This window comes from Echiichthys vipera (genome assembly GCF_963691815.1).
Source record: "Echiichthys vipera genome assembly, chromosome: 1".
Classification (NCBI taxonomy): Eukaryota; Metazoa; Chordata; class Actinopteri; order Perciformes; family Trachinidae; genus Echiichthys; species Echiichthys vipera.
In genome coordinates this window covers 28,871,874-28,887,782 of record NC_139826.1, presented here as the reverse complement: position 1 = coordinate 28,887,782, position 15,909 = coordinate 28,871,874, and the positions used below count along the sequence as shown (strand labels likewise).

The following is a 15,909-nucleotide window of genomic DNA, read 5'->3' as shown; positions in this document are numbered from 1 at the left end:
GAGGACAGAGATTAATTTAATACAATTTGGAATAAGGCTGTAACATAATAAAATGGGGGAAAAGTGAAACGCTGTGAATACTTTCCGGATGTACTGTATATTGCTTGTTTATTGAATATATTCATCTTGAGGTTTATTTCCTATAGGGCTCCATCTATCTACATATTCTTTTTAACATGTTTGAAATAAAGAAAATTAATTCATTCATTCAGATATGTTCAAATTCTGCTTGTGACGTATAAATAACTAGATAGCCCGATGCTTAATTATGTTATTGTTATTCCATACCAACCAAAGCCTATCTTGTATGGGCACAGTGAAAGTGAAACTCCCACACACTTTTGCTACACTGTCGTTTCTCACATTTTGATGAGTCGATGTTGATTTTATTTTTTAATTGAAGTGCGGATCATTTTGATCTGACTAAGACTGTACTGTCAGAAGCATGCTTCGTTTCAGTCTGTCCCCACTTATTTTGCAGCATCATATTAAATCTTATGCTTGTGCACTTTCTGAAATAAGAAACAAGGTCCATTGTGCTTGAAAAAATGGAGAACCATCTCTTCTTCCTGGTGGTCTGTGTGACTCGCTAAGAAGAGACGAGGTTGAGGGACAGCTCAGGGGTGAAAGAGACCGTACCACTAAAGAAAATAAATTGTGAGTTACAGATTGAGAGGGAGAAAGTGGAAGCAGATGAGATAAAGGGGGCAGGAAAAAGGGTGCAGTTGTTTGAAAGAGAGAGAGGAAAACCTGTGTTGATGGAGACAGGCTGGTTACCAGATGGGTTTTGTCATAGAGAGAAGGGAACAGAGAAAGGGAAATGGTTAAGAGATGGAGGCTGATGTGGCTGTCTGTAATGCAATATGGCATATGCGATTTTATTTTTAGGACACAAGGCCCCAGAACGATAGGTTTTATAGGGTTTTGAGTGGGTTGATCTTTTTAAATATTCAACTTCAATGAAATATGGAGCATGACTCCGGGCTGTTTGGAATTCATAAGTCTGTTTGGCAGGACTGCCCCTGCATATTGAGAGCTGTCAGAGTCGGCCTGAGTGTAAAACACAAGTCCTCAGCCGGCAGCAGAAACAATGGCAAAAAAGAAACTACAGAAGAGACAAAGACTGGAAGTTTTCCATTGGAGTTTGAAATATTAAATAACATTTTGATGTTTATCTATCTCTAGCTGCATTGTGGGTGTGAAGTGTTAAACATTACCTCAATACACTGGTTCACAGACCTGGCTATCATTCACAAATTTAACTGAGTTTTGATGCAAGTTTTAATACTGATACCAAAATGAAGTATTGTTTTTGCATCTTACATTGAGAAATATAGATATTTAGAGATTTTAATATATATTTTGAGAAGCCAAGCATTTAAATATTAAATACAAGCAAAATTATTAAATACAAGAACTTTGAATCCCATTAGAGATACAATGCCAGCTTTCAGAAGTTTTTGCTACATTGTGCTTAGGACACATTGCAGTCGTTACCAAAATAGTATTGATGTTCAATACCAAACCCTTCCTATTTATACGTGTAAACTTAAATACATGCAAATACATAAGATTTGATATTTTAGTAAAATCTCCTACCTGGATGTGGATAAGTGAAAATCAATCAAAGAAAAACACCAGCAATGTAACAAGATACATTCTACTTACGTTTGAACACAATTTTTATTATTTAAAAAATTGGGGCTTAAAATGTTTTACGGACACAGACAGCTATGCATTTTCTTTATACTCCACTGCAGTCTGTTTGTTTACAACACACAGAAGTCTATCTGTTGTGCGCCTCATCTATCATATAAACTTCTCCTCAGCCAGCCAGTTCATTAATCCATGTTACAAACTGAATCGAAGCTAACAAAGAAATGTGTGCTTCTGTCAGTTTGTCTGTCTGCGGATGCATTCGCAAGTGCGTTTCGGTGTGTGTCTGGAGGCGTGTGAAGAATCAATATTTTACTCTCCCAGTGTGACAGGTGTACACTGCTGGAGAAAGCGTCTGATAGAAACCCTTAGTTAGTGTGAAGCCACTGAAGGAAAATACATATGCATTAGACTAAGGCTGCTGGGGATATTTACCAGCAGTAACCACACAAACAACAACAGGTAGCAGAGCCTGAAACCGAGACATGTTTAATTCATGCCTGAGGTAGCAGAGTACACTGGCTGTACACCTGTAACAGTGAACTAGCCGATGCTTATTAGAAAAGGTAGGTGTGTGTGTGTGTGTGTGTGTGTGTGTGTGTGTGTGTGTGTGTGTGTGTGTGTGTGTGTGTGTGTGTGTGTGTGTGTGTGTGTGTGTGTGTGTGTGTGTGTGTGTGTGTGTGTGTGTGTGTGTGTGTGTGTGTGTGTGTGTGTGTGTGTGTGTGTGTGTGTGTGTGTGTGTGTGTGTGTGTGTGTGTGTGTGTGTGTGTGTGTGTGTGTGTGTGTGTGTGTGTGTGTGTGTTTGCTTCTACACAGTGACGTGTGGCTGTCTCGCTGTGTTTGTCTGATGTCTGCTTTTATCTGTTTGTGTGTGTGGAAGACAAAGAGAAGAGACACAGACCCTAGGAAGTGATGCTGTCCCTGAATGAGGAAACATTCTCAGTCCATTACCCTGCATGTAGGTATAATTAAAGTAAAGCAGGACTAAGAGCCCAGGCTGCTACAGCCATCTGCCAGGTGTATTTGTCTTTGTAATACAGGTGAACAGATTTGTAAATATTGTAAAGGATCGTACCTCTTTCTTTGCATCTTTTACCCTGTTTATTATGGATTGCATATTTCTATATTCACCGCCCCCCATTTCTGGCAGATGCTAAACTGGTAATAACCATTCATTTGACTTGTTTTTATATTTACCCAACAGTACAGTGCAGTGTTATAATATCTGCTTTTTATATGGAAATCATAATAGCCATTACACTATAATCATGTTATTAGTTTGCTGTGACAATGCATATATCTGTGTTTGCGTCACCATAAACATTCAATTTAGCACAATTTGTGTCTACAGTATATTGAGTTCATTGAAGATGTGCAGTCTATCAAACAGTCATCTTTTGAAAAGGCGATGAGAATGAATTTGTAATGCCAACTAGGTTTTTGATGTCTTGGGAGACGTCACATCACTAACATTTGACAGTGGAAAGTTGAATTATGGTCCATTAAAAAATATGCTTTGTATTGTTTGTTTTAATTGTATTCTCAATAGACCATCCTATGCAGTGTGAGCCAGGAGTATGTATAGCAGTACTAGTGGCAGGGAACCAGGCTCACTTTTGAGGCATTGTTAGAAGCACCAAGGCGTGCTAACGCAATGTCACGCTTGGCTGCAGCTCACAGTGGCTGGGGTTCACACTGAGGGGTGGAAGACTTTAGGGACATCCAGCCCAGCCCTTTTATATCTTCCATGTTGCCCTTTTTGGATTTAAGCAGTCCACCACCCAAACACCCCTGCCCACTCCCTGCTCACTTTGTCATGTAGACTTGATTTTAATATGACTCAATCATGTCTGCTTGTGCATGGCAGGGGACATTTGTTGACATGTCTTTATGAGTGTGGCCCTTATGTACACATTTGTGCTTGTGCAGAGATCATTGCCATGTCCAGTTAAATTTTATGATCACTATGGATTTGTTTGTAGGTGAGTCATAGAGGGTGACCTATAAATGTCAAGGAACTGTCCCTGTCTGGTATATTTTCAGGCTCCACTTACTGTTCATAGATTTTCTCTAAGAATGTGTATCATCTTTCCGATATATTGGTTTGATTTTTTTGCGCCTGTGTAAGCTCAACTCAAAATGTGAATGGGTTTTTTTTTCCCTGAAAAGGAGCTTCGAGCCAAAGTGTAGATTGTGACAGTCCAACACTGTTTTCTTTTTTTGACTGATCATCACTGTCACTAAATCAAAATATGCAATTCTGGCAGGCATGACAAGATGTCGTGCTTGCCCCTTGGCCGTAACTAATGATTATTTTCATTATCAATTTATCTTTTGATTATTATTAATCTAATAGTCATTCCCAGAGCGAAATGTGACTTCATCAAATTCTTTGTTTCCAAGCAACAGCAAATTCACTTTAAAACAATATATAACTGATGGGAATTTTTTTTTTTAAATGTTTGCCACTGTGGCTCAAGAAGTATAGCGGGTCATCCACTAATCGGAAGATCAACGGTTCAGTCTGCGTGTCCAAGTGTCCTTGAGCAAAACACTGTACCACAAATTGCTCCTGAAGGCGGTGCCATCTGTGTTTGAATGTGTATCTGAATGATTAGATTAGATCCTGATGACGAAACAGCACCTTGCATGGCTGCCCCTGCCATCAGAGTTTGTGTGTGTGTGTGTGTGTGTGTGTGTGTGTGTGTGTGTGTGTGTGTGTGTGTGTGTGTGTGTGTGTGTGTGTGTGTGTGTGTGTGTGTGTGTGTGTGTGTGTGTGTGTGTGTGTGTGTGTGTGTGTGTGTGTGTGTGTGTGTGTGTCTGTGTGTCTGTGTGTGTCTGTGTGTCTGTGTGTGTCTGTGTGTCTGTGTGTGTCTGTGTGTCTGTGTGTGTGTTTCTACACAGTGACGTGTGTCTGTTTGGCACGTGCGCACATGAATGTGTATTTATGTGCGCGCATGAATACACACTGGCACACATTCTCCTAAAAGACTTCCAAATGATTTTTTCCGATAACATGATGATCTTTTCTTCTGTATTAAGATATCTGGGCTTCTTGAATATGCGAGATGAGAGACAGTGGAGGGGGGAGTCAGATCAAAGCACAACAAAGAAAAACACTTTGATACTAGAGCAGGTCAGGCTTCAGTTACATACAAGAGTACTAGTTTTCGCATTACCCACAGGGTTCGTAATAGTCAACAATCTATCCCCACACTTCTGTTTTCTCTTCCTTTGTCTCCTTTTTGCTCCCTCTCTTTCCATACTCTATTATAGTCCAGTCCAAATCACAATCATTGCCTCAGAATCATACCAATGACTTTTTAGTCTGCTCATCTTGTCATCATTCTCCGTCATCATCCCCGTCCTTTACACTCTCCTTTCATTGCTTGTTGCCTCGCCTCGTTTTTAATTCTGTCTCCTGTTTTTCTATGTGACTGAGAAGCTAGACAGGTCGCTCTGCACACAAACAGTTAACTACGACAAACAAGAAAGGCACAAACCTTCAATGGCTGGTGTGTTGCCAAGTAATGATCTTTAATTACAGGCAACCTAATGCACACAGGCAAGCTAACAAGCTGTCTGGTAGCTTTTACCTCCTACAAGGCTCGCTGGGGAACATTAGAGAATCACACACATTTATGAAACCTTTCAACTCTAAAATATAGCTGTCCTCTACACCTCTTCTTTCTGTATGTACAAGCAGATTAAATCATAGTTTTCTACAGCACAGTGCACAGTCTCACACTCACATCGAGAAAATGATGAGGTTGTTTTGCATCTATAGTCTGACCTCATTGGCGATGTACAGACGTCCATTAGGGAGAGGAAGTTGTGAGTTACAGTCCTACTCCCTTAATCGATAATTTAATCATTAGTTGAATGGGAGAGGAAGTTGTGAGTTGCAGTCCTCACTTATTTGATAATTTAAGCAATAATTAGTTGAATTTCTAGTCTAATTGTACACAAAATGTATTTTTTTGTTCAATTAATTTAATCAGATCCTTGCGCAGTAAATTGGCACCAAATGTTACTTGATAGATGCAAACAAACAGGGCAAACAATCATCATTAGACAGAACATATAGCAAACTGCCCTGCCAGCTAGCTATGTTATTTGTGGCGTGTGTAGAAGTGATCTTGCTTACTTCAACTTGTTGTGTCAATCACTACGCAGAGGGGGGAAAAAAGCCACTTAACTGTCTGAGAAGACAGTAGTCATGCAGACTCAATTAAAAAAAAATACAAAGTGATCAAATACTGCAAAAGTCGAGAGAAGGGGAGGGAGCGAGAGATGAGAGGAAAGGCTCATCTGCATCTGTATAAGAAGTGGCAAATGCAAATGGACCGAATGATGTGAATTCCTCTCTGCAGCTATTTGCAGATAGAAAAGAAAGAAAAAAAACGCTCCATACTGGACAGGGCCTTTTACATTCCTTCGAAAGGCCAACCTCTCAGACATTTAATAAAAAACTTTCGTTCCATCTTGAGATTCTTGATGATATTCTCAAACTATTCAGAACAGAGATTAGTCTGCTTTGTTTGAGATTTTACTTGTCTCAAGCTGCAACAGAATCATTGTCAGTAGCTGGTTCAAATGCTGTGGACTGTGAGAGAGTAGAAACATTTCACAGCAAAGCTGAGAGAAAGCAAATACACATAGAATGGTAGTTTAGCAGAATCACACTGTTGATGTTTTACAGATGTACAGAAAATACCAATCTCCAGGCTTTCTCATGTGTTGACTGTTTTTCTCCAATCTCTTAAGAGCTCTTCATGTAGATGAGTTAATTGTCACCACAAGTGTGGCAGGCGGTGTAGCTTTAACAGTCAGGGAAAGAAAAAGACAGGCTAAAACTGCTGCAGTCCAGATTTCACTTTCTATCTCTCCGCTGAGGCTCCCTGCCTAAGCCTGTCTGCCTACTAACTTCTCCAAACTTCAAGAGAGTAGAAGAGGAGGGAGGAGGAGAGATGAGTAAAAGCTTATCTGCATCATTTGAAGCAGCAAATATAAATGGAGCAAATTATCTTACATGAGGTAACGTGAACTCCTTTTTGCTGCTGTTTGCAAATGGAATAAAGGAATACCTCCCCCACTTTTTTTCCAATATTGGACAAGGAAGGCTTTTTTTCAATAGATTGCTGAAGATATCTCACCAAGTGTGAAAGATGAACTGCTATGTATCAGAAAATTGATACAAGGGTGCCAAGATAATGCTACATCAATACAAAAAAAGTTGAACATTTATCCAGTTTAACCTGTTGTGGAAAAAAATGTCATGTGCTTCCAGATATCCGGACAAAAGTAATTCAGAATGAAAATCATACAATAACACCTTAAAATCTTTCACAGTAGCATCACTAACTTACTTTTTCGAGAAAACAGCATGCTACAAAACCATAAAGTGCTGGCGGAAACATTGCCTTCAGGAGCTGTCAACCAACCAATCACAATCGTCTTGGGCAGCGCTGCGATGGTGCCCTTGCAAAATAGTTGCCCATTACTCCTCTTGGTTGAAGTCAGTAACTAAAGCAATTAGTTATTTTATTTAAGGACATGCACTCATTTGGTGTCTGAAGTAATAGATTTAGATGGATGGCAATGACACTGAAATTGAAGTAAACAATACCCAGTTGCCAACATTTAATTGAATCCAACACAGTCTTTTAACAAGTCTTGGGAAGTACTACTGCATATGTGGAAAAAGTTGTTTAAAGCCTTTTGTTGCTACAAAATCTGATAAATTGCCATTGTCACTTGAGTCTGTGTCTGGGGGTGTGGAATTAGAAAGAAATGACGTTATCAAACCTCTGTAGCCCACTCCTCATATTTTCTACTAGAGGCTAAATTAGCTAGCATACTAGCATAACACACCTGGACCCCGACCAAACTCGAGTGAAACTGTGGGGAAGAGGAATGCTTGGAATAAAAGGGACAATATCACTGGTTCTACTGCATCAATTTCAATCCCTTTTTAACTGTCCATTGTGAGTCAAGCAATGCTACATAAGTCGAGTACTCTTTTATTTACTGATAATGTGGCAGTTGATTTTTTAGGGGTTGTTTTGTACTTGGTAAAATGCCAGTCAAAACATTTTCATTCATTTTGAAGGTCAAGTTTAAGCACGATTGAAATACATTCTCTCTGTTTATCTTTGGTTTTATAACACATGTCTTAACATATATCTTAGTCTGTATCAGTCTGAGAGAGATGAATGCACATCCCTACCATCACAGCATATGTTCAATGAAAGAGGATGGTTTTGTCTTTTCACTCGACTCGTTCTCCTGTAAAACCAGTATCAGTTGTTGGTTAAAGAAGTTCAACCTGTGAGATGAGAAATGTTTTACATCTCTCAGACGTTTTACACAGCTTAGATGAAGGCACATGTTGAAAGCAAGTGAGGCTTCAAAGGAAGGGGCAGCGAGGTGTCACCGGCTGGCAGAGAAGAAACTGAACTTGCCAGCACTTTGATCATGTTCACAACTACAGGCTAACCCTGTTAAGAAGAAAAGAAATGCACTTTCAGATAAGAGGTCTTATTGAAGTGTGTTTTTATTTATTTTTTATTTTTTCTACCTTTTTTTTTAAATGTGAATTTATTTGTATTGATACAGTACTTGGTATTTCTCACCACTATGTGGTATATATATATATATTTATTAAGGGTCCATGCAGAGCAGAACATAGTTAAATTATAATTCATGGTAATAAATGCTAAAATATATACATGCTAATATAACATGTTTGAATTTTGACACAAAAACTGATGTCTGATACTAGCCACTAGCATACCATAGATAACACAGAAATGGTAGCTTTAAAATTTTGTAAACAAATTATTAAAATGCAAATTGATGATGCCACACTCAATAATTTTCTCAACATCAGAACATGTGAGTGTGTTATTTATGTAGTAAATGTGTGTGTTTGTGGGGCATCGCCCTCATCACGCACAAAGAAACCGGGATGGGGGCGGGGGGTGGGTAGATGGTAGGTTTTACGAAGGAAGAGGAAAGGAAAAGGACAGGATCAGGGAGTGTGGAGCAAAAGCATCAACAGTGGGGAATAATTGTCGTCTTTTAAAAACTGAAACTGTAATAACAGGAAAAGAGGCAAAAAGGGTGAGATAACGAGAGGGGACTTGGATGTTCAGTCACAGCAACAAGGCAACACACTCATTTCATCTCTCGAATCCCTCACAGCCTCTTGTTTGCCTAGTGTGTGTGTGTGCGTGCGTGCGTGCTCTTTGGATTTCTATGCTTAATTTTGCAGTCGGTTCCTTGTTGTATGCTCTCTTTCCTCCCTTTATCCTTATTTATTTGTCAGAGGTTGTGTTCAGGGACGTTCCTTGTCATTCGTCAGCATGGCCCATAAAACACACTGTCATGACTGACTGGCCACGCTCCAAACTCATTACCGATTGGCTGACAGAGCGGGTCGCTCTGTTCTGCTCTGCTGTGTTTGACTCCTGTTTGCCAGACATTTCAGGCTCAGGAAACTTTAAATGCGGTGGTGTCTTTCCTCGCGCCTCTCCTCTCAGCCTCACGTTCAAGGTCACATGAATATGGATTTATTCTCTCCTTCCAGCGCACACATGCTGATGATGAAGTCTAAGATCTACTCAGAGGGATTATAATTCAGAACGCAGGTCTGTTCTGGGCCGTCACTCCATTTCACTGTCTGTCTGGGGGTGTGTTTTAAGTCGGAAAGCCGAAGGGAGGGTTGGAGACTGAGAGGAGAGCGGGGGAAGGGGGAGGTGAGAGAAATAAGAAAGATGAAGAGGACTACTGTAGGAGTAGAGAGCTAAGATGAAGAGCGGAGGAAGGAGAATGGATGATAATGGTAGAATCAAGGGAGGTGGAGCTGGGTGGGAGGGTGTCATGTAAGAGACAAGGAAAAGAGACTGGGAGATTGGAAAAGGGCAACGCACTATGTTATTGAGTTTCTGTTGCGGTTGATCAGCCATATCCATTTCATCATTGTGAGCTCGCTGCATGCCACAGTCTGCTGCAGAAAATTTGTCCTCATCAGTGTTTGTATACACAGTGTACGCCACCATGGTGTGTGTGTTTGTGTGTTTATTTATCCAGACTGACAGTTTGCACAGTGAGCTCATGTGTGTGTGTATATATAATCTTCCTCTGCTTTCATATGCATACTAAAGTGCTTCATCATTATTTTCTAATGCTTTCTGTTTTTCCATCATTCTGTATTTGTTGTAGGATAACTGACATTACATTTGTATTCTTTCGCTTGCTTTTTCAACATTATCCTCTCTTTCCCGTTTGTAAGTCAATCTGTATTTTGATTAGCACTTTTCTTCTAGTCGCTCAAAAGATAAACTTATTCTCACTCTCCTCCTTCATATTCACATTTGTGTTCACTGCTTTGTCTCCCTGTTTTCACTCACAGAAAACAGCAAGGCACCTTTACAAAGATCTCGCTCTCGGCAGAATATAAGTGTAGGTTCAACGGTGGTGAAAGCTCCCCCTGCCAAGGAGGCCCATAACGAGTATGAAGGCCATCCATCTGCAGCCCGGTCCAAGGCTGCTGCAAGTTCGGAGTCGGGCCGCAGGTACAAGAACACCCCGGGTCACAGCCGCTTGCCTGACAGAGAAAGGGTGGTGGAGAGAGGGACAGTTAAGCCGACTGAAAAGGAGATGGAGGATGAAGCAGAGCCTCTGGCCTTCCAGCCGCCATCCACTGTTGCTGCAGTCAGCAGCTGCAGCACCAATGGAGATTGCGATTTAGAGGCTCTCCTAGCCAAACTTAGGGCCTTGTGAGGTTTGTTTTTACATTATCTCTGAAATGATATACATTTACAGCTGATGGTATGTTTGCACCCACAGATATTAACACACTCTGAATGTGACCAAAAAGATTTTGTATTCAGTATTGTAAACAAGCAAGAAATGGAGTCAGCAGCTGTGAAGCATTTGACAGGAGTTAATAGCAGGGCCATTAAATTAAGGCTTACCATTGAATAACCATGGCTTTTTTTTTGAGCTAAGAGGAAAAATAATTTGTAGTAAAAATGACCAATAAATTTGAACCATGCTTTTAACACTCGATCAATCCTTTTCTCAAAGAAAATTCAAGCAGGTAGAGCACAGACAGCTGGTCACACTTTGGCACAGAGAATGTCGTCAGAGGTCACTTCATGACCAAGTTTGGATTCAATAGAATCACATAAGCATATTAGTTCCATACAATACAGATGAAAAGAGACAATACAGCCCAAATAGATTAAGCAGTCTCTACCTGGTTCCGTAAAGTGTACTGCCATTGTTTGGCTATCGTTTATATATTCCTAACAATGGGAATACAACTTTTTCTCTGAAATTAAAATGTAGCTAAGCACTTTCTTTTGTAATCCAGAAGTATGGAATGTTAAATAATAACTCTATCACATTTCCTTTTACATTAGCATTCTCTGTCTTTGTGTCTTAGGCATTTATTTTACACCTTTATCATACTATCTTGTCCTACCTGTAGTTTAGCGTTAAATTACACGTCACTTATTTTCATATGCATGTTACAGTTAAAAGACTAATATCTGCATTTACTTCTTTATGTATTTAATAATGTTCTCTTTTTCTTTCTTTTTACTTTTTTGAGACTTTTTCATTCCTGTGATGGGTTGTCTGTCTTTTATATTCAAAGCATTGATCTAATTGTATTTTGTTATCTGCATTCTATAAAACTATATATATATATATATTCACAAAGGATCAACACATATGAGTTATGCCATAAGAATGTACTTTCCCACATAAGAACAGTAATTAGACTGCATTTGACAAGTTGATTTTGGTTGTAGGCTGCTGTGCCTCTGTATCATTGCTAGTGAGAACATGTTTACACAGTGAGATTGAAGAGTCTTATTGATCAAAATGTGGCACCAAAGATACGTGTTCATCCAGCCACAAGTTAACCATAATTGATGCTGCTTATCTTATCCTACATTCCCACTGAAATTACTCAAATCTTAGCATATTTGTATGTTTATTTGATCACTTTTACAGGCCCGTTTACAATAAAATGAAGCCCCAAAAAAATGGTTTGCCGTCTTTTTCATCCATCACAAAAGTTTCAAACGTATGACTGAAATCAATACAATGTTTCTGCAGCGTTTGTTTGTTTTGCTCTGTGTTTCTTATAGTCATAATTTAGTTTTCAGCCTTCAGTAAGGTTTTTATGTTTTTAATTTTAATAAGAATATTTTGGGAATCAGCACTTGCCAACTGAAAATGGCTAAAAAACCAACACTTTGATGGTGAAGGCTACATGAGACAATAAATACAGGCTCAAAGGGCTCAATGTTCTGCTGAATGCTGTAATTACAAGTCTCTTGTTAGATCAGATCATCAGTAGTTGCTATCAGTGACTACCTGGGAAATTACGGCCTGTGAATGACCTTCGTGTGTTCCTGTTTCTGTTCTACCTTTTTTTTTTTTTTTTTTTTTCTGATTTCTAAAGTTTGAGAATTGAGCTCTTTTTTTAATGTAGTGCCTTTGTTGAACAACATACAAAGTAAAGAGGTTATAGTGTGCTGTATCCTTGTAGAACTGCATACTTTGTTCAGTTTTCTTATGATTCATGAATACATTTGCTCATACAATTATATAATCATAATAAAATCCAGATTTTTCTTAATTTCTGTGCATTGTTTAGTTGTCTAAATAAAAGTGACACCTGACTCAAAGCTTGTTATGAGCATGTGTGAACTTTTATTACTGACTTATTTATTAAACAGGACAGTAAAAGGCAACGTACTGAACATGTGCCTCCTTTAAAAACTTAGATCTGTGGTACATAAATAAAGTTCTATATAATGTGGACCTACTGACAGAATTGTAAGTTAAAGGGAGAGGGAGAGACCAGTTAACCCCAGTATCTGACAAGATCAGCTGGTGAATATCTTCACCCCTGAAAACTTTCCCCATCTGGAGCGTAGCCAGAAACTCACACCTACCCAATGATGCACTCAGCGTTTTGAGAGAGCTAAGCAGCTGCTCCTCCACTTGCCTTGACTCAGCTTTAGCTGGCTGCACTGTGCTTTCTACTTAACAGTTTACAATCAAACCACTTTCTTTTAAGGTCTTGTGTGGTTCTCTGTGTGGAACAGCCACCTTCTTCAATACATCAGCTTTTTGTAAAACTGCTGCCTCTGCTTCAGAAAAGAGTTAATTTGTTTTGTTCTTTCCAATGCCAGAGAATTACCTCTGTGTCTGTGTCGCTGATGTTCCTTTTCTCAGTTTCCCAGATGTTTTTGTGATCCATGATGTGTGTGGGTGTTCTCCTTTGCCTACAGCAACATGGCATTCCGTAGGATGTGTCATGATATTAATAAAAGTTAATTAATGTGCTGTAACAATGCTTCTGAATTCCAGCGTACAGGTTCTAAACAATACACAAAAATTTAGAAATAAGAACTAAGCGTTTAACCTGTCTGACATGTTTGCAGAAAAGTGTACTGTGACAAAGTGGGTGATATTACTCTACTCACCACTTTTCCCATGCATGTATGGATCTGTCCACATTGCTCCAGTTATTTTCATATTGTATTTATTTTTAGTTGGCTATAGTTTTACCATTACTTTGTGTCACATTTCAACACTCACTATCCCAGATTGTTCGTGTTCAAACTGTTTCCATTTTTACATCAAGTACTGGTTTATTATAAAGCAATCACACAACCATAGTTTAGTTTAAATTCATTTTATTAAGTTGCAGGTTTGAATAGATAATTGTTTGTTTCATTTATATTCACCATTTCGTTGTCTGGTCCACCATGCAGGAATGTTTGGGGAGGAGCCGTTGAGCATTTCTGGGGTTTTTATTGTGTCGATGATGTCATCGCTGACATCACTGGACAAATCCAATTGAGGGGGTTTATTTTGTTGTAGAGAATTTAATGTTTGTTTGATTTATTTGAGGGGTAACTGGGGGGAGTTACTGACCTGTTGAAAGTATTCTCTAATTGTGTAGAGGAGCAATTAGAGAGTCCAGCTTTGTGGAGATTAATGAAATGAGTAATTGTGTTTTATAGGCCCACCTCTAGGATAGTGGGGCATTCCAGGGCAAACTGAGAGCCCTATAAAAAGCAGGGACATTTTGCTGGTCAGGGGGCTAAGGAGAATGTTGTGAAGATGAGAAGCAGTGATGCCAAAACCACGTGCTTAGTTTAAGTTATTATGATAAGGTTTTATTTTTTTACTCAAGTTTCTTTTGATAGTTTAAGTTTGTTTGTTTTATTTTTGTTTCTTTGGAATCATTTACATGTGTATGTGGACACATCACTGTAAATAAACATGGTGCTCCGTGGACACTAAGAACTCTGCCCTTCTATCATTGACTCTGGCTACGCTACATCACATGCACTGTACCGTAATTTACAAAAACCTTGTGTATGTATTTCTCTCTGTCAGCTATGAAGACTGTCTTGTTAATATAATATGATTAGCTTGAGTACATGTCGAATACATTCTCCTTAATTGCCTGCATGCTGTCAAGATTGAAAAAAAATGATTATGTTTTGTTAGAGCATCTGTGCAGGCCTGTTCCTTTGGAAGAAAGGCAGGAAAATGACCAGTCAAACTAAGAGTCTACAAATTGAGAGGAGAAGGAGAACATAAGGAGGGTAGGATCTTGTTATGCTGAGAGAGCCTTCATTACTCACAGGTCTGTGTTATAGCCATAAGGTTTATCTATGGGTCTAATAAAGTGGAGCAAAACATATTGTGCAGCAGATTGCAATCTGGGCCTCTTTGATTTGAAATTAAGTTAAATAAAAAATGTGTCTGAGGATTTGTAGAAGAGGGGAGAACGTACAAAGCAGATCAACAGATTTGTCACTATTTCTCTATTTCTTCTCTTCTAAGAGTCAAAGAGTGAGCACTCTGTTGTATTTATAACTGCTTGTACACATCATGCTCTAGAATTTTATGGTACAAAAATCACTTTCTATTTTCAGGTTGTTTGGCAGAATCATTTTGTAATCTACTCCTGATGGTGTCAGTCACAGTTTTAGAGAGTTGTTAGGTAGGACGTAGCCATCTACCCTGTCTCCCGCAAACAAGATGTTTTACATGCTACTAATTTGCCTTGCCAAATACTTGCATTTGGTGAAAACTTAACCACTTCGAATACACTAACTGACAACAGTTTTTGCTAGCAAAAAGCATGATGTACCATGTTGAACCAAGCTACATAGTGATAGCAGCAAGTCTGTAGCTTGAGCTCAGTCAGTGTCTACCCTGGAAGCGTTAAGCTATACTGTGTGATCCCAGCACACGTTCACTGCAGTTAGACATGTGAGACTGAAGCAAATAGACTTAAAGCCTTTATAGAGATACTTTAGGTTGTGGTTAAGCGAGTGAAATGTGAGCTGTCACATGGCCTATGTAGACTGCTTTATTGGTTGGAATTAAATTCCATCTGTTCCATCAGACTTGCATTAGTTGTAGTACTTAAAAATAACAATTTTAGAGAGGTTATGTGGCATGCTATGTCTTCCTGGAGTCTCTCTTTTTTGCCCAGCAACGAAATAGTCTAGCAGCTAACCCTCATTTTCTCATGTTTCTGACTCCTCCCTGACTGTACGGGTAGGTTCTGAAAATAAAAATGGCTATAATTGCTCCGTTCATCAAAAATCTGAAATCTTTGTGCTGTTCCCAAAACTTTTGCTCTCCACTAATAAATTCAGGTACTCAGAAACTGAGTTTGTTTCTTTAACATGTGCTTTATCTCTCAAAACCAAAGAGCTGTAATTTGTTTTCTCATCTTAACTGTGAAGCTGCACCACAGGGCATCACTTAGTGGCAGAACCTGACTAATCATTGTACAGCTCAAGCACAGCCACCGTGTTGCTGGGCTCAGATCCAGGAGGAGACAGTTGGTAAACCAACACCCTAATAGTGTCACCTAGGGATAATGTTAATAGATCAAGCCAGACTGCCTAAATGTTCATGTCTGTGCAAAGTGCCTATGTAGTGTCTGCGGCTTAAATCACATTGGACTTTTCCCATCTTCTTATTTTTAGAACTGTTGCATGACGGGAAGATGGCGGCCTCTGTGTACATGTAATAAATGTGGTTTATTTGTTGTGTTGGAGGCAAGGCTTGGTAAAATGGAAGCACAGCTCCACTCCAAGAAAACTCAGTCGATATAGGTGCCTATAGAAAGTCATGATATCCTTTTGAAATAGTCACTTTTTTGTTTCAAAACCTGAAATGATAATACATAAA

General features: G+C 39.1%; 1 protein-coding gene across 1 annotated transcript in view; it reads left to right on the top strand.

Annotated features, from left to right (window-relative positions):
* The window catches only part of LOC310951498 (protein diaphanous homolog 3-like), a 176,826-nt gene extending 166,313 nt beyond the window's left edge, over window positions 1-10,513 (top strand). Inside the window, exon 29 of the mRNA XM_083919754.1 lies at window positions 10,073-10,513. Within this exon, the coding sequence (XP_083775880.1) occupies window positions 10,073-10,443 (371 nt within the window). The 3' untranslated portion in view covers window positions 10,444-10,513. The remainder of the gene's footprint in view (window positions 1-10,072) is intronic.
* The last annotated feature ends 5,396 nt before the right edge of the window (window positions 10,514-15,909 follow it).